The sequence below is a fragment of the Hesperophylax consimilis genome, chromosome 19 (genome assembly GCF_061612785.1).
Source record: "Hesperophylax consimilis isolate HC1 chromosome 19, BYU_Hcon_1.0, whole genome shotgun sequence".
Taxonomy (NCBI): Eukaryota; Metazoa; Arthropoda; class Insecta; order Trichoptera; family Limnephilidae; genus Hesperophylax; species Hesperophylax consimilis.
In genome coordinates, this window is record NC_142854.1 from 22,100,984 (window position 1) to 22,124,508 (window position 23,525).

The window sequence follows — 23,525 nt, forward strand, 5'->3', positions numbered from 1 at the left end:
CTGTAGGAACAGTTAAACTATTCCCACACAGCAACGAATCCTTCTACCCCAAACGCGTATCAAACAGAGTAAAGTGTATCGCGTATCATCTTGGCGAAGTTTCCGATCCGCTAGACATTATCTAGTAGATCAGGGTACTGACGCTATTCCTTCTTATAGTTTAAACTTTAGACTCTCAAAAAATGTGCTTCGTCTTCAATTCCTCAAGAAATAATGCAAAGTGAAGCACAACCAAATAATTTTCACCATGAGGTGAAAGACTTCCCTGTTTTGGCAAAACACTAGACAGATATTCTATTTCAGATCGAGCAGGAGCTGCAATTGTTTTCGCTGTATTACAAGATGTTGGCTTAATTTCACAGAACGATACATCTCGCGTTTTGGATAGAAATAAAATTCGTCGAGCTCGAATGAAGAAAGGAACTGTCCTTACTAGTAAGCCGTTAGTAATCGATTCCAATCAATTTGGTTTATACTTCGACGGACGGAAGGACAAAACTTTAAGCATGGAGGACAACTGGCGAAAAATAATAACTGAAGAACACGCTAGTTTAGTAAAAGAACCAGGTAGCGAGTACATGGGACAAATTTCATTAAAAACCGGAAAATCTGAAGCCACAAGTAATGGAATTATTTCATTACTGTCTTCGAAAGATATTGCTTTGGAAAAATATGTTGCAATTGGATGCGAAGAAACTGCAGTTAATACGGGGTACAAAGGATGTGTTATTCAGCGCCTTGAATCACATCTCAAACGGCCTTTACAGTGGATTGTCTGTCAATTACAAGCAAACGAAACTCATTTTGCGACATCTCTTTGAGAACATCAACGGAACCACGACTGGACCGCAAAGTTTCACTGGAATTATTGGTAAATCTTTAAATAAGTGTTAAATTTTTCCTGTCGTGAAATTTAAAATCATTGAATGTTCATTGCCAAGTATGACAAATACACAAAATTTAAGTACAGATCAGCTGTATCTACTGAAAATGTGTAAAACTATTGACTCCGGATTCTACAATGAAAATTTATCAAAAACAAATCCCGATAAAATTGTACAATCCAGGTGGCTCACGACAGCGAATCGGATTCTTCGGCTTTACATTTCTACCGTAAAACCATAAAAAAATATGGTAACTTTAACGACATTTGTATTAACAGTTTACGCACCTATGTGGTTCAACATTAAGACAAAACCATTTTGTCTTTCCGGTGCAAGGCATTTACACGAAACAATAGTGCTTTCACGGTATTTGCCCAGTGATTTAAAAGATATTATTGATCCAGTAATCCAGCGTAATGGCTTTTTTGGGCATCACGAAAATATATTGTTAGCCATGTTAAACGACAACCGAAAATACGTAAGAGAGTTGGCGTTGAGAAGAATATTGAAAGCTCGGCAAATGAAAATGCAATCAGACTTTATTCGTACCTTAAAAGTGCCTGTTTTATTTTTCAGCAGATGATTATATTGATGTTATAAAGTGGGAAAATATAACCGAGCCACCACTAACCAAATTTGTAAGTGACGAGACAATTTTACAAGCCATTACCGATCACACGATAATTGAGGATGTCATACTACCAATGATAAAGAATTTTCCTTGCCACACTCAAGCTACAGAGAGATGTGTGAAAATTGTAACAGAAGCCTCAGCCGTTGTTTGTGGACCCTTGAGGCGAGACGGATTAATAAAAACAAGGTTAGAGTCACGACACCTTAATGTCGATTTCGAAATTTTCAAAAAAAAAATTCACTCAACCTTAGTGTACATTGTTTTATTACAGTATGTAAGTAATGAAAAATAAAATGATTTTAAACTTATTTGAAGAATGGAATGTTACTTAAGGAAACTAATTAAGATGAGTTATTCTTAAGATTAATTCAATTGAAAACATTTTTATTTTTTGTAAGTGTGTCTTTAAAATATTTTTTCACAGTGTTTATTATTTGGATGTTATCATTAATGTTTCTAATTTCTTCAGGTAGTCGATTGAAAAAAATTCTCGCCCGGTAAGTGTAATAATTTTGTGCAAAGAAAGTGTTTAATTTTGGGCATGGAAAAATATATTTAAGTTGAGTACGGTTTTCAGTTAGAAATTGGTACTTGTCTTTTAATTTTATGATTTGAATTAATGCATTTTTAGTATAAAGATCTTTAAATGAAGGCACTTGAAATTCTTCGAATAATCGATCCGTTGGGTAATCGGAAGGTTTTCTTAATATTATTTTAATAATTAACCTTTGTACCACTTCTATTGGAGTAAGGTTAGTTTTGTATGTGGATCCACAACTAATGACACCATATTGTAGAGTTGATTGGACCAAGGCATAATATATTAAATATAAAAATAAAATAAAACATGATAACAATATACGAGGAGTAGGAAGAAACTTTGAAATTGAAAGATGGGCAAGGAGAAAAGAGAAAAATTTCAATAAAACTTTTATGAAAGATTTAAAATTATTTTATTTCGAAGAAAAGTAATAAAAATATGGCAATTATAAAAAAAAACCAAATATTAGGCAAATAAAAACCTTCCATTAGTTATTAAAACAGCAAGAAAGATACTTTTTATAAAAGAAAAAACAAATAACATTTTAAACAAGAAATAAAAACTGCAAGTATGTAACAGTTATGCTAATTTGCACAAAGATAATTTTGCAAGATAGCTAAGTGGATAAAAAAAATGGAATATAAGCGATACACTATGCACAATCACATCCAGCGATCTCGGGCCAGACACAAACTTGTAGAATTGGATTAAAGTGAAGACCACTGGGACAGCTTAGCAGGTACGGTACTCCCCAGTCACACTCGTAGAACTTGGTGCAGTCATTCTCGTGAGGCAAATGGACGGCTAGTCCAGTCGGATCATGCACAGGGCAAGCCGGTGGTCCAGCATTTATGTCGCAGATCCCTGTAGCTGGTGTTGTACTGGAGGTCGTAGTAGTTTGTTCTGTAGTTGTAGTTTCAGGTTCAACAGGTGTCGAGATTCCAGAGCACGCGCACCCAGCATCTTTAGGCCAGTCACAAACTTCAAGAATTGGGTTGAAGTGAAGTCCAGCTGAGCAATTAAACAGGTAGGCAACTCCCCAGTCGCACTTGTAGAACTTGGTGCAGTCATTCTCGTGAGGCAGGTGGACGGCTAATCCAGTGGGATCATGGACAGGGCAAACCGGTTTTCCAGCAGACGGGTTGCAGATCACCGGAACTTGTGTTGTAGTAGGCGTCGAAATAGTTTCTTCTGTAGTTGTAGTGATTTCAGAGCACGCGCATCCAGCATCTTTAGGCCAGTCACAAACTTCAAGAATTGGGTTGAAGTGAAGTCCACCTGAGCAATTAAACAGGTAGGCAACTCCCCAGTCGCACTTGTAGAACTTGGTGCAGTCATTCTCGTGAGGCAGGTGGACGGCTAATCCAGTGGGATCATGGACAGGGCAAACCGGTTTTCCAGCAGACGGGTTGCAGATCACTGGAACTTGTGTTGTAGTAGGCGTCGAAATAGTTTCTTCTGTAGTTGTAGTGATTTCAGAGCACGCGCATCCAGCATCTTTAGGCCAGTCACAAACTTCAAGAATTGGGTTGAAGTGAAGTCCACCTGAGCAATTAAACAGGTAGGCAACTCCCCAGTCGCACTTGTAGAACTTGGTGCAGTCATTCTCGTGAGGCAGGTGGACGGCTAATCCAGTGGGATCATGGACAGGGCAAACCGGTTTTCCAGCAGACGGGTTGCAGATCACCGGAACTTGTGTTGTAGTATGCGTCGAAATAGTTTCTTCTGTAGTTGTAGTAATTTCAGAGCACGCGCATCCAGCATCTTTAGGCCAGTCACAAACTTCAAGAATTGGGTTGAAGTGAAGTCCACCTGAGCAATTAAACAGGTAGGCAACTCCCCAGTCGCACTTGTAGAACTTGGTGCAGTCATTCTCGTGAGGCAGGTGGACGGCTAATCCAGTGGGATCATGGACAGGGCAAACCGGTTTTCCAGCAGACGGGTTGCAGATCACCGGAACTTGTGTTGTAGTAGGCGTCGAAATAGTTTCTTCTGTAGTTGTAGTGATTTCAGAGCACGCGCATCCAGCATCTTTAGGCCAGTCACAAACTTCAAGAATTGGGTTGAAGTGAAGTCCACCTGAGCAATTAAACAGGTAGGCAACTCCCCAGTCGCACTTGTAGAACTTGGTGCAGTCATTCTCGTGAGGCAGGTGGACGGCTAATCCAGTGGGATCATGGACAGGGCAAACCGGTTTTCCAGCAGACGGGTTGCAGATCACTGGAACTTGTGTTGTAGTAGGCGTCGAAATAGTTTCTTCTGTAGTTGTAGTGATTTCAGAGCACGCGCATCCAGCATCTTTAGGCCAGTCACAAACTTCAAGAATTGGGTTGAAGTGAAGTCCACCTGAGCAATTAAACAGGTAGGCAACTCCCCAGTCGCACTTGTAGAACTTGGTGCAGTCATTCTCGTGAGGCAGGTGGACGGCTAATCCAGTGGGATCATGGACAGGGCAAACCGGTTTTCCAGCAGACGGGTTGCAGATCACCGGAACTTGTGTTGTAGTATGCGTCGAAATAGTTTCTTCTGTAGTTGTAGTAATTTCAGAGCACGCGCATCCAGCATCTTTAGGCCAGTCACAAACTTCAAGAATTGGGTTGAAGTGAAGTCCACCTGAGCAATTAAACAGGTAGGCAACTCCCCAGTCGCACTTGTAGAACTTGGTGCAGTCATTCTCGTGAGGCAGGTGGACGGCAAATCCAGTGGGATCATGGACAGGGCAAACCGGTTTTCCAGCAGACGGGTTGCAGATCACCGGAACTTGTGTTGTAGTAGGCGTCGAAATAGTTTCTTCTGTAGTTGTAGTGATTTCAGAGCACGCGCATCCAGCATCTTTAGGCCAGTCACAAACTTCAAGAATTGGGTTGAAGTGAAGTCCACCTGAGCAATTAAACAGGTAGGCAACTCCCCAGTCGCACTTGTAGAACTTGGTGCAGTCATTCTCGTGAGGCAGGTGGACGGCTAATCCAGTGGGATCATGGACAGGGCAAACCGGTTTTCCAGCAGACGGGTTGCAGATCACTGGAACTTGTGTTGTAGTAGGCGTCGAAATAGTTTCTTCTGTAGTTGTAGTGATTTCAGAGCACGCGCATCCAGCATCTTTAGGCCAGTCACAAACTTCAAGAATTGGGTTGAAGTGAAGTCCACCTGAGCAATTAAACAGGTAGGCAACTCCCCAGTCGCACTTGTAGAACTTGGTGCAGTCATTCTCGTGAGGCAGGTGGACGGCTAATCCAGTGGGATCATGGACAGGGCAAACCGGTTTTCCAGCAGACGGGTTGCAGATCACCGGAACTTGTGTTGTAGTATGCGTCGAAATAGTTTCTTCTGTAGTTGTAGTAATTTCAGAGCACGCGCATCCAGCATCTTTAGGCCAGTCACAAACTTCAAGAATTGGGTTGAAGTGAAGTCCACCTGAGCAATTAAACAGGTAGGCAACTCCCCAGTCGCACTTGTAGAACTTGGTGCAGTCATTCTCGTGAGGCAGGTGGACGGCTAATCCAGTGGGATCATGGACAGGGCAAACCGGTTTTCCAGCAGACGGGTTGCAGATCACCGGAACTTGTGTTGTAGTATGCGTCGAAATAGTTTCTTCTGTAGTTGTAGTAATTTCAGAGCACGCGCATCCAGCATCTTTAGGCCAGTCACAAACTTCAAGAATTGGGTTGAAGTGAAGTCCACCTGAGCAATTAAACAGGTAGGCAACTCCCCAGTCGCACTTGTAGAACTTGGTGCAGTCATTCTCGTGAGGCAGGTGGACGGCTAATCCAGTGGGATCATGGACAGGGCAAACCGGTTTTCCAGCAGACGGGTTGCAGATCACTGGAACTTGTGTTGTAGTAGGCGTCGAAATAGTTTCTTCTGTAGTTGTAGTGATTTCAGAGCACGCGCATCCAGCATCTTTAGGCCAGTCACAAACTTCAAGAATTGGGTTGAAGTGAAGTCCACCTGAGCAATTAAACAGGTAGGCAACTCCCCAGTCGCACTTGTAGAACTTGGTGCAGTCATTCTCGTGAGGCAGGTGGACGGCTAATCCAGTGGGATCATGGACAGGGCAAACCGGTTTTCCAGCAGACGGGTTGCAGATCACTGGAACTTGTGGTGTAGTAGGCGTCGTAATAGTTTCTTCTGTAGTTGTAGTTGTAGGTTTCGTAGATATAGTGATTTCAGAGCAGGCGCATCCAGCATCTTTAGGCCAGTCACAAACTTCAAGAATTGGGTTGAAGTGAAGTCCACCTGAGCAATTAAACAGGTAGGCAACTCCCCAGTCGCACTTGTAGAACTTGGTGCAGTCATTCTCGTGAGGCAGGTGGACGGCTAATCCAGTGGGATCATGGACAGGGCAAACCGGTTTTCCAGCAGACGGGTTGCAGATCACTGGAACTTGTGTTGTAGTAGGCGTCGAAATAGTTTCTTCTGTAGTTGTAGTGATTTCAGAGCACGCGCATCCAGCATCTTTAGGCCAGTCACAAACTTCAAGAATTGGGTTGAAGTGAAGTCCACCTGAGCAATTAAACAGGTAGGCAACTCCCCAGTCGCACTTGTAGAACTTGGTGCAGTCATTCTCGTGAGGCAGGTGGACGGCTAATCCAGTGGGATCATGGACAGGGCAAACCGGTTTTCCAGCAGACGGGTTGCAGATCACCGGAACTTGTGTTGTAGTAGGCGTCGAAATAGTTTCTTCTGTAGTTGTAGTGATTTCAGAGCACGCGCATCCAGCATCTTTAGGCCAGTCACAAACTTCAAGAATTGGGTTGAAGTGAAGTCCACCTGAGCAATTAAACAGGTAGGCAACTTCCCAGTCGCACTTGTAGAACTTGGTGCAGTCATTCTCGTGAGGCAGGTGGACGGCTAATCCAGTGGGATCATGGACAGGGCAAACCGGTTTTCCAGCAGACGGGTTGCAGATCACTGGAACTTGTGGTGTAGTAGGCGTCGTAATAGTTTCTTCTGTAGTTGTAGTTGTAGGTTTCGTAGATATAGTGATTTCAGAGCAGGCGCATCCAGCATCTTTAGGCCAGTCACAAACTTCAAGAATTGGGTTGAAGTGAAGTCCAGCTGAGCAGTTAAACAGGTAGGCAACTCCCCAGTCGCACTTGTAGAACTTGGTGCAGTCATTCTCGTGAGGCAGGTGGACGGCTAATCCAGTGGGATCATGGACAGGGCAAACCGGTTTTCCAGCAGACGGGTTGCAGATCACTGGAACTTGTGGTGTAGTAGGCGTCGTAATAGTTTCTTCTGTAGTTGTAGTTGTAGGTTCAGTAGATATAGTGATTTCAGAGCACGCGCATCCAGCATCTTTAGGCCAGTCACAAACTTCAAGAATTGGGTTGAAGTGAAGTCCAGCTGAGCAGTTAAACAGGTAGGCAACTCCCCAGTCGCACTTGTAGAACTTGGTGCAGTCATTCTCGTGAGGCAGGTGGACGGCTAATCCAGTGGGATCATGGACAGGGCAAACCGGTTTTCCAGCAGACGGGTTGCAGATCACCGGAACTTGTGTTGTAGTAGGCGTCGAAATAGTTTCTTCTGTAGTTGTAGTAATTTCAGAGCACGCGCATCCAGCATCTTTAGGCCAGTCACAAACTTCAAGAATTGGGTTGAAGTGAAGTCCACCTGAGCAATTAAACAGGTAGGCAACTCCCCAGTCGCACTTGTAGAACTTGGTGCAGTCATTCTCGTGAGGCAGGTGGACGGCTAATCCAGTGGGATCATGGACAGGGCAAACCGGTTTTCCAGCAGACGGGTTGCAGATCACTGGAACTTGTGTTGTAGTAGGCGTCGAAATAGTTTCTTCTGTAGTTGTAGTGATTTCAGAGCACGCGCATCCAGCATCTTTAGGCCAGTCACAAACTTCAAGAATTGGGTTGAAGTGAAGTCCACCTGAGCAATTAAACAGGTAGGCAACTCCCCAGTCGCACTTGTAGAACTTGGTGCAGTCATTCTCGTGAGGCAGGTGGACGGCTAATCCAGTGGGATCATGGACAGGGCAAACCGGTTTTCCAGCAGACGGGTTGCAGATCACCGGAACTTGTGTTGTAGTAGGCGTCGAAATAGTTTCTTCTGTAGTTGTAGTGATTTCAGAGCACGCGCATCCAGCATCTTTAGGCCAGTCACAAACTTCAAGAATTGGGTTGAAGTGAAGTCCACCTGAGCAATTAAACAGGTAGGCAACTTCCCAGTCGCACTTGTAGAACTTGGTGCAGTCATTCTCGTGAGGCAGGTGGACGGCAAATCCAGTGGGATCATGGACAGGGCAAACCGGTTTTCCAGCAGACGGGTTGCAGATCACCGGAACTTGTGTTGTAGTAGGCGTCGAAATAGTTTCTTCTGTAGTTGTAGTGATTTCAGAGCACGCGCATCCAGCATCTTTAGGCCAGTCACAAACTTCAAGAATTGGGTTGAAGTGAAGTCCACCTGAGCAATTAAACAGGTAGGCAACTCCCCAGTCGCACTTGTAGAACTTGGTGCAGTCATTCTCGTGAGGCAGGTGGACGGCTAATCCAGTGGGATCATGGACAGGGCAAACCGGTTTTCCAGCTGACGGGTTGCAGATCACTGGAACTTGTGTTGTAGTAGGCGTCGAAATAGTTTCTTCTGTAGTTGTAGTGATTTCAAAGCACGCGCATCCAGCATCTTTAGGCCAGTCACAAACTTCAAGAATTGGGTTGAAGTGAAGTCCAACTGAGCAGTTAAACAGGTAGGCAACTCCCCAGTCGCACTTGTAGAACTTGGTGCAGTCATTTTCGTGAGGCAGGTGGACGGCTAATCCAGTGGGATCATGGACAGGGCAAACCGGTTTTCCAGCAGACGGGTTGCAGATCACTGGAACTTGTGGTGTAGTAGGCGTCGTAATAGTTTCTTCTGTAGTTGTAGTTGTAGGTTTCGTAGATATAGTGATTTCAGAGCAGGCGCATCCAGCATCTTTAGGCCAGTCACAAACTTCAAGAATTGGGTTGAAGTGAAGTCCAGCTGAGCAGTTAAACAGGTAGGCAACTCCCCAGTCGCACTTGTAGAACTTGGTGCAGTCATTCTCGTGAGGCAGGTGGACGGCTAATCCAGTGGGATCATGGACAGGGCAAACCGGTTTTCCAGCAGACGGGTTGCAGATCACTGGAACTTGTGGTGTAGTAGGCGTCGTAATAGTTTCTTCTGTAGTTGTAGTTGTAGGTTCAGTAGATATAGTGATTTCAGAGCACGCGCATCCAGCATCTTTAGGCCAGTCACAAACTTCAAGAATTGGGTTGAAGTGAAGTCCAGCTGAGCAGTTAAACAGGTAGGCAACTCCCCAGTCGCACTTGTAGAACTTGGTGCAGTCATTCTCGTGAGGCAGGTGGACGGCTAATCCAGTGGGATCATGGACAGGGCAAACCGGTTTTCCAGCAGACGGGTTGCAGATCACTGGAACTTGTGTTGTAGTAGGCGTCGTAATAGTTTCTTCTGTAGTTGTAGTTGTAGGTTTCGTAGATATAGTGATTTCAGAGCACGCGCATCCAGCATCTTTAGGCCAGTCACAAACTTCAAGAATTGGGTTGAAGTGAAGTCCAGCTGAGCAGTTAAACAGGTAGGCAACTCCCCAGTCGCACTTGTAGAACTTGGTGCAGTCATTCTCGTGAGGCAGGTGGACGGCTAATCCAGTGGGATCATGGACAGGGCAAACCGGTTTTCCAGCAGACGGGTTGCAGATCACTGGAACTTGTGGTGTAGTAGGCGTCGTAATAGTTTCTTCTGTAGTTGTAGGTTTCGTAGATATAGTGATTTCAGAGCAGGCGCATCCAGCATCTTTAGGCCAGTCACAAACTTCAAGAATTGGGTTGAAGTGAAGTCCAGCTGAGCAGTTAAACAGGTAGGCAACTCCCCAGTCGCACTTGTAGAACTTGGTGCAGTCATTTTCGTGAGGCAGGTGGACGGCTAATCCAGTGGGATCATGGGCAGGGCAAACCGGTTTTCCAGCAGACGGGTTGCAGATCACTGGAACTTGTGGTGTAGTAGGCGTCGTAATAGTTTCTTCTGTAGTTGTAGTTGTAGGTTTCGTAGATATAGTGATTTCAGAGCAGGCGCATCCAGCATCTTTAGGCCAGTCACAAACTTCAAGAATTGGGTTGAAGTGAAGTCCAGCTGAGCAGTTAAACAGGTAGGCAACTCCCCAGTCGCACTTGTAGAACTTGGTGCAGTCATTCTCGTGAGGCAGGTGGACGGCTAATCCAGTGGGATCATGGACAGGGCAAACCGGTTTTCCAGCAGACGGGTTGCAGATCACTGGAACTTGTGGTGTAGTAGGCGCCGTATGAATTTGTTCTGTAGTTGTAGTTGTAGGTTCAGTAGATATAGTGATTTCAGAGCACGCGCATCCAGCATCTTTAGGCCAGTCACAAACTTCAAGAATTGGGTTGAAGTGAAGTCCAGCTGAGCAGTTAAACAGGTAGGCAACTCCCCAGTCGCACTTGTAGAACTTGGTGCAGTCATTCTCGTGAGGCAGGTGGACGGCTAATCCAGTGGGATCATGGACAGGGCAAACCGGTTTTCCAGCAAACGGGTTGCAGATCACTGGAACTTGTGTTGTAGTAGGCGTCGTAATAGTTTCTTCTGTAGTTGTAGTTGTAGGTTTCGTAGATATAGTGATTTCAGAGCACGCGCATCCAGCATCTTTAGGCCAGTCACAAACTTCAAGAATTGGGTTGAAGTGAAGTCCAGCTGAGCAGTTAAACAGGTAGGCAACTCCCCAGTCGCACTTGTAGAACTTGGTGCAGTCATTCTCGTGAGGCAGGTGGACGGCTAATCCAGTGGGATCATGGACAGGGCAAACCGGTTTTCCAGCAGACGGGTTGCAGATCACTGGAACTTGTGGTGTAGTAGGCGTCGTAATAGTTTCTTCTGTAGTTGTAGTTGTAGGTTTCGTAGATATAGTGATTTCAGAGCAGGCGCATCCAGCATCTTTAGGCCAGTCACAAACTTCAAGAATTGGGTTGAAGTGAAGTCCAGCTGAGCAGTTAAACAGGTAGGCAACTCCCCAGTCGCACTTGTAGAACTTGGTGCAGTCATTCTCGTGAGGCAGGTGGACGGCTAATCCAGTGGGATCATGGACAGGGCAAACCGGTTTTCCAGCAGACGGGTTGCAGATCACTGGAACTTGTGGTGTAGTAGGCGCCGTATGAATTTGTTCTGTAGTTGTAGTTGTAGGTTCAGTAGATATAGTGATTTCAGAGCACGCGCATCCAGCATCTTTAGGCCAGTCACAAACTTCAAGAATTGGGTTGAAGTGAAGTCCAGCTGAGCAGTTAAACAGGTAGGCAACTCCCCAGTCGCACTTGTAGAACTTGGTGCAGTCATTCTCGTGAGGCAGGTGAACGGCTAATCCAGTGGGATCATGGACAGGGCAAACCGGTTTTCCAGCAGACGGGTTGCAGATCACTGGAACTTGTGGTGTAGTAGGCGCCGTATGAATTTGTTCTGTAGTTGTAGTTGTAGGTTCAGTAGATATAGTGATTTCAGAGCACGCGCATCCAGCATCTTTAGGCCAGTCACAAACTTCAAGAATTGGGTTGAAGTGAAGTCCAGCTGAGCAGTTAAACAGGTAGGCAACTCCCCAGTCGCACTTGTAGAACTTGGTGCAGTCATTCTCGTGAGGCAGGTGAACGGCTAATCCAGTGGGATCATGGACAGGGCAAACCGGTTTTCCAGCAGACGGGTTGCAGATCACTGGAACTAGTGGTGTAGTAGGCGCCGTATGAATTTGTTCTGTAGTTGTAGTTGTAGGTTCAGTAGATATAGTGATTTCAGAGCACGCGCATCCAGCATCTTTAGGCCAGTCACAAACTTCAAGAATTGGGTTGAAGTGAAGTCCAGCTGAGCAGTTAAACAGGTAGGCAACTCCCCAGTCGCACTTGTAGAACTTGGTGCAGTCATTCTCGTGAGGCAGGTGGACGGCTAATCCAGTGGGATCATGGACAGGGCAAACCGGTTTTCCAGCAGACGGGTTGCAGATCACTGGAACTTGTGGTGTAGTAGGCGCCGTATGAATTTGTTCTGTAGTTGTAGTTGTAGGTTCAGTAGATATAGTGATTTCAGAGCACGCACATCCAGCATCTTTAGGCCAGTCACAAACTTCAAGAATTGGGTTGAAGTGAAGTCCAGCTGAGCAGTTAAACAGGTAGGCAACTCCCCAGTCGCACTTGTAGAACTTGGTGCAGTCATTCTCGTGAGGCAGGTGGACGGCTAATCCAGTGGGATCATGGACAGGGCAAACCGGTTTTCCAGCAGACGGGTTGCAGATCACTGGAACTTGTGGTGTAGTAGGCGCCGTATGAATTTGTTCTGTAGTTGTAGTTGTAGGTTCAGTAGATATAGTGATTTCAGAGCACGCGCATCCAGCATCTTTAGGCCAGTCACAAACTTCAAGAATTGGGTTGAAGTGAAGTCCAGCTGAGCAGTTAAACAGGTAGGCAACTCCCCAGTCGCACTTGTAGAACTTGGTGCAGTCATTCTCGTGGGGCAGGTGGACGGCTAATCCAGTAGGATCATGCACAGGGCAAGCCGGAGTTCCAGCAGATGGCTTGCAGGTCGATGGAACTCTCGTTGTAGTTGGTGTTGGAGTTGGAGATGTGGCATCGGTTGATGATGCGGCCGGTGCTGCTGTTGTTCCTGTTTCGCACTGACATCCAGCATCTTCAGGATAGTCGCAAACTTCCAAAACGGGGTTAAAATGAAGGACTCCTGGACACTTTTTAAGATAGGCCACTCCCCAGTCACATTCATAGAATTGGTTGCAGTCACTCTGATGTGGTAGGTGTATTGCTGGGCCTTCGGGGTCGTGAACCGGACAGTTTGCCGGTGGTGCGTTTGGATCACATGAACCAGGTGGTCCTCTCGCTTGGGATGTTCCAAGTAGGAATATCCCTACCACCACGATAAATATTTTATCTGCAAGTATAAAGGACGCATTTTAAAATTTGTAGGATCTTTTATTTTTTCAGCTTTCTTTATTATTTATAAGTCGAGAATGGTTTATGAGTGTACTCCTAACGCCGTTTTCAATTTAAATTACGACTTGCGTTTATACTGGAATGCATAATATCGTTTTTTTTAAATAATATCGCTGTACTTTTTTTATTAGAAATAAACATTTTTTGAGGAAATTTCAATTTTCTTTATATTTTTCATAAAAAATATGATTTCATTAATATGCGGCGATTTTTATTCATTTTTATATTTTATGATATAGCAAAAAAAGACTTATATAAAGGAATGTTTCTCACTAATATTGTTTGTTTGAACAAATAAGCAATCTCGCTGGCGCACAGTAAGTAACTTTAATAAATGTAATGTGTAATATGTTACATTTAGAAAATTATTTTAAAAATTGGACAGAAAAACATTATTTAAAAAATTTAAAGCGTATTCATAATTGTTATCCTAGAATATTTGTAACTTGTTTTTTTCCCACTAATAGTTCTACTGAATAAAAAGTTCTTTGTGTTAAATCTCGGATTTATTATATAATTCGCGTATTACAATGGTGACTCGATAGTCGACCTAAGTAGAAGATGGCTAAGTGAGATCTGGAACAGTAAGTTTGTCTGGGAGCTTTCCCACTGGCCCTGGCGACTACTGACTACTAGCTGCCATCTTGCGGACTTCCAAGCAAGCTCGATGCACTGCCCTCTATGAGTGAATCTGTGAAGCTCTTAGCTAACTTACTTCCCCACATAACTGATCCACAAAATGCCTTTTTTCTTACATGCACTTTTTATATATTTATATATATTTTTCTATGTTCCATAAAACACCTAATCGGGTATAATAAATGTAACATAGTATTTTTATTACTTTCGTATTACCTATCTTTTTTTATAACTTAAAACACATTTCTTCTCCATGCGGTATTTTCGTAAACCATGAACCGTTTAACGTGTGGAAGATTTATTTTTCTGATTATAATTACCGTAAAAAAAACTAATAAAAACATTTAATTTTAATATTTTCCTTCATAATTATTGATTTAAAACCGCACACTCCGAAACAGTTCCAACTGGCTACAATTCCATTATGACACAGATAACGCAAATGTCAGATAGTCTGTCACAAAGGTTTCACAAATTCGCGAATAAAAACGAACATGTTGTTTTGGCGGCAAATCGAAAATGGCACAATTTAAATCTTTAGAGAAAATTTATTCGTAGACATTAAAATAAACTAAAAATATCTTCATTATAACGATATAATTTTTTTTTTGGAGAATAAAAAAAAATGATAATTATATTTATATAATTTTACCTCGTTTGGTACGATTCGTTTTCTCACAATCGTACCGGACGAAGTCAGACCAAATACAGTTATTTATAATTTAATCGATTTATAAAAACACATTTTCTTGCGATGAAAATAAACTTAAACACATTTTCTTACGATGATCATAAATAAAAACACATTTTCTAACGATGATAATAACCACAAACACATTTTCTAACGATGATAATAAACACAAACACATTTTCTTACGATGAACGTAAACGCAAACACATTTTCTAACGATGATAATAAACACAAAATTGATTAGCTCTTGTTTTAGTAAATCAACTAGAATTTCGATTTTGTTTTCTTGAATGAGTGTATAAATAATGAATGAAGTGGAATCTTGGAGTTGATACTCGGCAGACGGGCTCGTTGTCGATGACAATAAATTCTATTTACTTTTGGTGGCACATGCGATTTCAAACGCATTTCTCTGAAATTGGATGACACTATAAAGAAGGAGTTAGCGCATCACGGCATAACACCCTAAAAACAAATAACAAAAATACTTTTGGCCGTGAAAATCTTAAATCATATTTGACATTATAAAAATTCACCATCCAATCAGGATTGGGCTTAAATGATAGGTGCGGTTCACTAATTTTAGTCAGTCCCTGGAGATGAGGGTTCAATCCTCAGTCAAACAAAAAAATTATAAATATGTATTGTTAAATCTGATATATTAATAAAAATATATGATTTGTAGTATAAAAAACTTTGTTCTTTCGGGTTGATTTGTTCTTTGAAAATTAATAATTTATGTATAAATAATCAAATATTTATATATATTATATCGCTAAATTATTAACAAGTTTATTTCACTCTTTAAATGTTTAAATTAATTTCACTCACCCATCACGTAAATGTGTTTCTTCTCTCTTTGCAGAAGTAAGTTGCTTCACTACTAATCACACTTTTCTTCACATAACCACTGATGGTTCTCAAGGGTATTTATACTTTACCTGGATGGTTCCTTATCATTTATCACACCCATTTGGGACTATATTGATATGCATTTCATTGACAACGAAAACCAATAATTTATTGCTTTTTATCAGTGATTGAGAACCATTGGATAAAGAGGTAAACTTTGTTGTTCTGCTACAGTTTTAAAGTATAAAACAATAACAAAGCTATTTCTACTATTTTATCTTCTATTACGAGAAAATTCAAGCAATAACGAAGGTATAAATTACTATTTTGATTCTCCTTTGCTGTTATCTTGTATTCTCTTCTTCTTGGTTCCTTTTTTCTCCGCTGTTACCTCGTATTCTCTTCTACTTGCTTGTTTTCCCTTATGTTATTGCCTTGTATTCTCTTCCACTTGCTTTTTTTCTCCTCTGCTATTAGCTTGTATTCTATTCTACTTACTTATTTTCTCTTCTACTGTTATCTTGCATTCTCTTCTACTTGCATGTTTTTTCCTCCGTTGTTACCTTGTTTTATAATTTGCTTGTTTTTTCTTTTGCTCTTATTTTGTATTCTCTACTTCTTGCTTGTTTTCTCCTCTGTACTGTTACCTTATATTATCTTCTGCTTGCTTGTTTTTTTATCTGCCATTAATTTTTATTTTATTCCACTTATTTTTATTATTCTCTGATATTATTCTTTATAATATTCTTTTCTGCTCGCTTGTATTCCGTTATTCTATTTGATTTAACTCTTTCTGGTTTTTTGCATTTTTACTAGTATCTTGTATTTTTATCTGTTTGCTTTATTTCTCTCTGCTTATTTAAATTCTCTACTGCTATTTTCATTAAAGATCTTATGCTTGTTTGTATTTTCCTTTGGTGTTATTTTGTATTTTTAGACTAGCCAAAATCACAGGATAGCTTGAATTCTTGTCAAATCAGTATTCTTTATTATGCGTTCATTCCTTAAGGATACAGTTAAAAATTACCTTAATTGAAATGATTGAATTAGCTCAGTGGTCAGAGCACTTCCCCGACAAGGAATAGGTCCTGCGTCACTTCCTTTATGCAACTGAATCTTTTTCTATCTCTTCTAATTCACATTTTTCGTTTGAGAGTCATTATTACAGTCTTCAATGATAAAATAATTAAATTTTTAACTAACTTTTTTTAAGTTTAATCCCGTCAATGTAATAAATCATCAAAGAGAATAAGACATAGAAAATAAAAACATAACAGTTACAGCTCGGAATTAAAGCTAGAATCCCGACTTCGATTCCCAACTGAGACCGATACCATTTTAATTTTTCTATTTCTTATTCTGTTGCATGTTTTGTTTAGATTCATCTTCAATGATAAATTAATAAATTTTTACAATTACAGGATAAATGTAAAAAAAATAACATAAAACAAAAAAAATAAAAATGTTTTCGATATCGCACTTGCATAACCAAATGGTCATAAATTAGTATTGCCTACCAGATCGCCTTAATCTTTCTTATAATATTATATTATCTGATCCTGAAATGTCCATTTATTATTACTGCAATTGCTATCTAGTTGTACGAAACTTTTATATAGGGCACTAACTTAAGACGTGGTATATAATTCAATAGCTTCGTTTCATTCATGCAAACAACATCCTATAACTTCCCACAACCTTTCATTGATAATCCAACGTCATTTCGTTTTATTTTATTTCTCATTCGCTGTCCAGTTCATTCACAAAGCTTGCGGTACATTTACAATCGATTTTTTTTTTACTTTGTCAATTTCGAAGTCTACTGGTAAGTATTTATTACTAACTAGTTACAAATTATATATTATTTTGTTGAGATTTTTGATATTTTAATGCTGTTTTTGTTTATTTGTAACCATACCATTTTTTATTGACACATTAAAAGTTTTTTTTTGTAAAATATTTTTTGGCAGTGTGAGCCTCTCAGGGAGCTTTATCCGTGCTGATTTTATAATTTTACGTGACAAATTATTTATATAAATAAAATGGAAATTATGTTTAATTAAACTAATTTAAATTAAATATCTCACAAATAGTTAGTTTTTCTAATCTACGCAACGGATTTTGATATGGTTTTCAATATGACTTCTAGAATTTTTTCCGGAAGATTTATATATTTAATACAAGCATATTTTTTATTACAAAATAATACAAGATTTCAAATTATAACAGTATGCAAAATAAATTTTTAAAAATTCCTAGTTATTCTACTACTCCATAACTCGTGCTTAATGCCAAATCACTATTTTAATTAATCTTTATAACGAATTGGTGTACATTATGAATACGAAAAAATATTTTTTAGATAAATTGAAGGTTTTCCTATCGTTTCGTTTGAATAGAATATAAATAAATAAATAAAATACTGAATAAAAAATATAAATGTAAACTACTAAAAAAAATATTTTTTCAATAGAAATGTATGAACTCATAAAGGAAACTAATTTAAAAAAATACAGAATTATAGCTAAGATTATCTGTGACAGTTTCACTTGAATAACTTTTTTGCTTTCTTATAAAATTATTTACATAATTAGTAAAAACCAGTTTTGTGCTTGAAATCGTACGTTTCTTGACTCCGTTTGTCAAGCAATTTGAATGCATATTACCTACAATATAAGGTATACCAAGAATTTACACATTTTTGACTTGAAGCTTGCTCTTAAAAGGCGATGTGTAAACAGTAATCAAAGTCTTACTAAATAACTACAAACGTAATTCAATATATACAATTTTAGAGAGTTAGTATATTCACAATAGACAAAGATTTATTTAAAAAATTTATATTGAGATAGTGTAGATTAAATATACACATATTATAAGGGTACATATGTCATTCAAAATCAAATTTCAGAAGGTTAAATTGCTTTTTGAACTGTTCATATTTCAAATTTTCGGTTACCTAAGTTTTCTTTTTGGAAAATAATATATTGGACCATTCGACACCTAAATACAAGTAGTAGTACTGATCCGTGGTTCTTTGCATTGGGATGGCTATTACGCCTTGAATCTATTGCTTATGCTATCTACGGAGTAAATTACTTGAAATATTCTTTATAAAGTTAGTATTTATATCAGTTAAATCAAGGTCCTCTAGTATGTATTATTGTGACAATTATACCACAGTCTTGGGACATAACTCGGTTATAAATAGATTGCACAAACTTTGAAAATTTTATGCTAAAATCGCAGATACTCTTAATTACGTCCCTTGTAAAGTATAAAGCTGCACTAATAACACATTTTAACGCCACTTATTTTAATGAGGTCACTTTATAACAGGTTTATTTTATTTACTGTTATTTTATTTGTTATATTTTAATTTAATTCTTTCATTTTTCACTCATCAAAATTTAATACTTTACTACGTAAGTGTAAAAAACTTATCTGTGTAAATGTAAGGCGTTTCTTTTGAAAAATTATGTTTATAGAAAGCAGAGAAATGTCGATGTTTATCATAGAATTCAAAATCTCAAATGTTTACTCTAAATCCTTTACATCCCCGAGCAACACCGATTACTGATTACGGTCGGCTAGTTAAGAAATACATAAAAATAAGTGAAAAACAAATAATTAAGTCAGATACAAAACTGAGCAACATGTATATTGGTCCCGTTGTGTAAAATATGGGTACTATGTACGAATATTTTTAATAAAAAAATTTGCGTTTACGACATTATTTTTACGTGTTCACAATGCATCAAAAATTTTAATTTAAAAAGAAACAAGGCTGTTGTGTTTTCTCTTTTAACACCCTGTATATTGAAGGGTATATTGTAATGGTATTACGTATTGTGTATATAAGTTTTATTACCTTGTAATATTGACTTTTTTTTAATCCATATAAACTTGAATATGAATTTTTTTTTTTTATTTCCCTCATTTTTAAATTGAGTTAAAAATTATTGAATGCTTTTATTTCCTAGTATTTGCGGTGTCCAAAGCTTGTATTTATCGTCGGAGTTTTTTAAGTGTATTATACGCTTCTCTAACTGGTTTATTAATGATAATTTGTGTTTGTTGACATTTGTCAGTATTATGTGTTGGCGTATATTTAGGATGTACGTCAAACATGTTGAATATTTGATCTGTTTCTACGAATCACTGTTCAACTTTGCAAAAAAATAGAGATTATCTTCAAAAATATTTCATTAAAAATTTGAAATGCAGGATCCGAAATTAAATGTGAAAGTGTATTGTCCATTTATGATCTCCCTATGTTTTGAATGCTGCTTTTTAATTGAGATTTAAATGTTAAGCTATTGTTGTAAGTTTTGAATGAGAGTGGGATTTTGCGGTTAGAGTTTAGTACCATAGTATAGAAAGCTTTTTTGCCCAAATTTTGTGTTTGAAGTTGCTTGTTCCATATGTTTTTGACCTGAGATCAGATGTTTCTAATATTTGTGTTAGTTGTTATTTCTTGTGTTTTGTATATATGAATATAAAGATGTATTGTTTTAGAATAGAGTTGTTCAAGTGACATGAACTTAGGTTTGTTGAAGATTTTGTTAGTGCTAATTCTTACAGGGACTTTTAGAATAATTTTCAGTATGGCTTTTTGGGTTTTAATGAGTGATTTTTGGATATTATCATTTGCACTTCCCCATCCCATAATACCGTATTCTAAGAGCGATTAGCAAAGAACCATGTAGATCTTTGTTAAGTCTTTTTTACTAAAAATATTCCTGATGGTTTTGAAGCAATAAATTATTTTTTTAATTTTATTATTTAGATAGTTAATGTGCTCAGTCCATTTTAAATTTTGATCAATTTTTACACCTAGATAAGTTACATGGCCAACGTTTTCTAATTGGGGACAATTAGTATAATGCCTAATTAAGTGATGGAAGCAATTTATTTTTAAGTTCAGGTTTCCTGTCGAGTTTTTTGTACTATTTTTATTTTTAAAGTAATGAATTTGGTTTTATTAGCATTAAATATAAGTGAGTGGTAGTCTAGCCATTATTTTATTTTGTTTTGTGTGTCTTCTGATTTCTCAAATGTTTCCGTCAAAATTTTCCCATTTATTAGAAGAACTATATCAACCGCATAACTAATAATTTAATTTAAATTAAGAAGAGGATTGGACCCAAAATACTTCCTTGAGGCACCCCGAATTTGATATCAATAAACTCGCTGGTTTTGTTGTAAAGTTTTACCGTTAGCTTTCAATTTGCCACATAACTTTTAATATCAATTTATTATCAGTATTCCCTATATTTTCTAGTTTTTTAAAAAGATGCAAGTGATTTATATTGTCGAAGGCTTTTGATAGGACGAGGAATATGCCAATGCATTTTTTTATGTGACTCTAGTGAATTTTTAATCTATTCAATTACTGAGGCTATGGCGTTCGATGTTTTTAGATTTTTTCTGAACCCAAATTGTTTCTGTGATAAATGTTTGTTTGATTCCAGGTAATTGATTGTTGTTTCTAAGATGTTTCAAAATTGTAATTGGTTTACAATTATTGATATTTTTGTGATTACCTGATTTAAAAATTGGTTTGACAGTCCCTATTTTGAGTGATGACGGAAATCTGCTTTCCATAATGTGTTTATTTATTAGGATGAGTTTCGGTTCAATAAGTTCGTTTTGTGAGTATTTTATTGTGATTCCATCACTACAAGATGAAGATGTTTGTTTGAATTTATATAAAATTATGATTCGAGGTATTCGCGGCCAAAATTATTACAGTGATTTGTTTTTTGGGGTATTATGCCGTGTTTCGCTACCTCTTTCTTTAGCCAACGTTTCGGACATCATTGCAGTGTCCATCATCAGGGCATCATTACAGATGTGTAATCTTAGGTTGTTGCGAAATGTGTGCTTATGTATGAAGATGCGATACCGTGTTGCCAGCTCCAACCCTATAAGAGCTGACATTGACGAAAAATTTTAATAAATAAAATTAGCCCGTCTTTAGTGGTTGGTTTTAGTGCAAATTTCTTACTTTGAGAATTTGAGTTTTTTTTTATGTTCGGGTGAAAGTTTTGAGGTATGGTTATTTTGTTCGCTAAATTTGAGCCTATATTTACTAGTTGATGTATATTTTTGCTGAGCGAACCGTTGTCGATGTCAATTTCTTCCAATTTGTTTGTTTTGTTTTGGCGAGTGTTGGTGATTTCTTTAATTATTTGCCAGATAAGTTTTGAGTTGTCATTGGATAAAAAAATTTTTTAAATCTTCTGACTGTAAGTTGTGTCGATGTAATTTTATAATTTCCTCATCATCGTGTTGTATACAAGTTAGCTATTTTTTATGTCTTTTTAAAAAAAAATTATGGACAAAGGACATTACACAGTTTTTTATCATGGAAATTATGGTTTTTCTGGCCGGAGGTGGAATTTAATTTTTTTGTGATGTTAAGTAGATTTGAGTTTTTCGTCCTTGTAGTGCAGATATGTTAATCCGTAGGGTTCTCATTTTTTTCCTTTAAAATTGAGATATCTCATTAAAAACGGGACTACAGGCCCACTTATAGGTTTCCTGATAAATCATTAGTAAAATACCAATGAATTGTCACGATGTCCCAACACAAATTGTTCATACAAATTCTAATATTTTTGCATTTCGTCATTACATATTATTATTAAGACAAACACTGGTGCATGAACACGTGTTCGGCTATTATTACGAATTTACTAAAAGTTCATCTTAAAACCAGGCCCTTAACGAATGAATTGATAGGTTTTCTGATAAAGTTTTAGTAAAATACCAGTGAATTGTCACGATGTCGGAACACGTGTATCATTCATACAAATCCTAATATTTTCGCATTTCGTCATTATATATTATAAAGACAAATGATGGTGCAGAACACGTGTTCCGATATTATTACGAATTTACAAAAAAAATACAAACGTAGTCAAGAAACGCTCGATTTCAAGCCCAAAAGTAGTTTTTATTTATTTTGTAAAAAAATTTATAATAACGCAAAAAAGTTACTCAAGGGAAACTGTCACAGATAATCTTAGCTATAATACTGTATTTTTTTCATTTGTTTTATTTGTGCGTTCATACATTTCTATTGAATAAATACACTTTTTAGAAGTTGACATTTATGTTTTTTTATTGAGTAATTAAAATATTTATTTGTATTCTACTCAAGGAAAACGATAGAAAAAGCTTCAATTTATCTAAAGCATTTTTTTGGTTTTTATAATGTATACTAATTCGTAATAAGGATTAATCAAAAATCACTATTTAACATTAAGCTTCGTCTTAAGTGATTGTCGATCTCATATTTCAAATTCATAATTAACAATATCATCTATCAATTTTATTTTTAATTAATCAGCAATACTCAAATTATTATAAAAAAAATTATAATAAAAGAAAATATCTCCTGAGTAAAAATAAATGCCGCCGACAGGAATTGAACCCGCGCCTTCATATGTCCGGTCAGGTGCTCTGAGACCACTGAGTTACTTCTCATTAAAAAAAATAACAGCAATACTCATTTTTCTACGTTTTTACATGATGGTTATCAATTTCGAACAACTTTATTTGGCGATTGTATTTTTATGATAGGATTACTACCGTTCAGTAATATCTGTATCAAGCACCCATTTCGTGCCTAGTAACTACTTAGTATAAAATTATCATATATTGCGCACGTAACTACGTAATGCGCACATAGCATGTCAACATAATTCGTAAAACTCATTCTTAAGATTCTTGTCTTTGGGCTTAGGCTAGCATTACACTTGTAAGTTTTTTCGTAAATTTACGACTTCTAGCCAATGGGCATCTTGCATTTTGAAAATCCAATGCGCCCATTGGCTAGAAGTCGTAAATTTACGAAAAAACTTACAAGTGTAATGCTAGCCAGGGGTCATTTGGTTGTTTGTAATATCACCCACTTTGATTTTGGTGGCGTTGGGGATTAGGGCAGTTTAGGGGGATCATTATCCTCGGTTTATTATAATAACCTCATTTCACGAAGTGCTAATTTTATTCTATTTTTATATCTCACCTAACACTGATGACATCATTAACAAAGCCAATAAAATACTGGGATTTATAATTCGCACAGCAAAACCCTTCCACAACATAAACACTTTATATTCCCTTTACACCTCATATATTCGCCCGCACCTGGAACACTGTACACCGATCTGGACTCCTTTATACCAAGCCCATATCGAAAGAATAGAAAGAATTCAAAAAAAAAATTTTAAACACATAAATTATAAACTAAACTTTCACTTCTCAAATTATACCGAATCCATTAAATTTTATCTCC

The 23,525-nt window shown here is 38.2% G+C and overlaps 1 protein-coding gene across 1 annotated transcript; it reads right to left on the reverse strand.

The window, feature by feature from the left end:
• Positions 1-2,711: 2,711 nt before the first annotated feature.
• Positions 2,712-17,919, reverse strand: LOC149414999 (uncharacterized). Its single transcript, XM_089642972.1, has 3 exons — positions 17,905-17,919; positions 15,031-15,087; positions 2,712-12,551 (listed from the first exon to the last, which is right to left on the reverse strand). Exons 1-3 carry the CDS (start codon positions 17,917-17,919, stop codon positions 2,712-2,714), a joined length of 9,912 nt encoding a protein of 3,303 aa, XP_089499098.1.
• Between the last annotated feature and the right edge of the window lie 5,606 nt (positions 17,920-23,525).

Coding starts and splice junctions, on each gene's coding strand:
- LOC149414999 (XM_089642972.1), bottom strand. Junction 12,552..15,030: donor CAAATCATATATTTTTATTA/ATATATCAGATT, acceptor TTAGCCGTCCAC/CTGCCCCACGAGAATGACTG.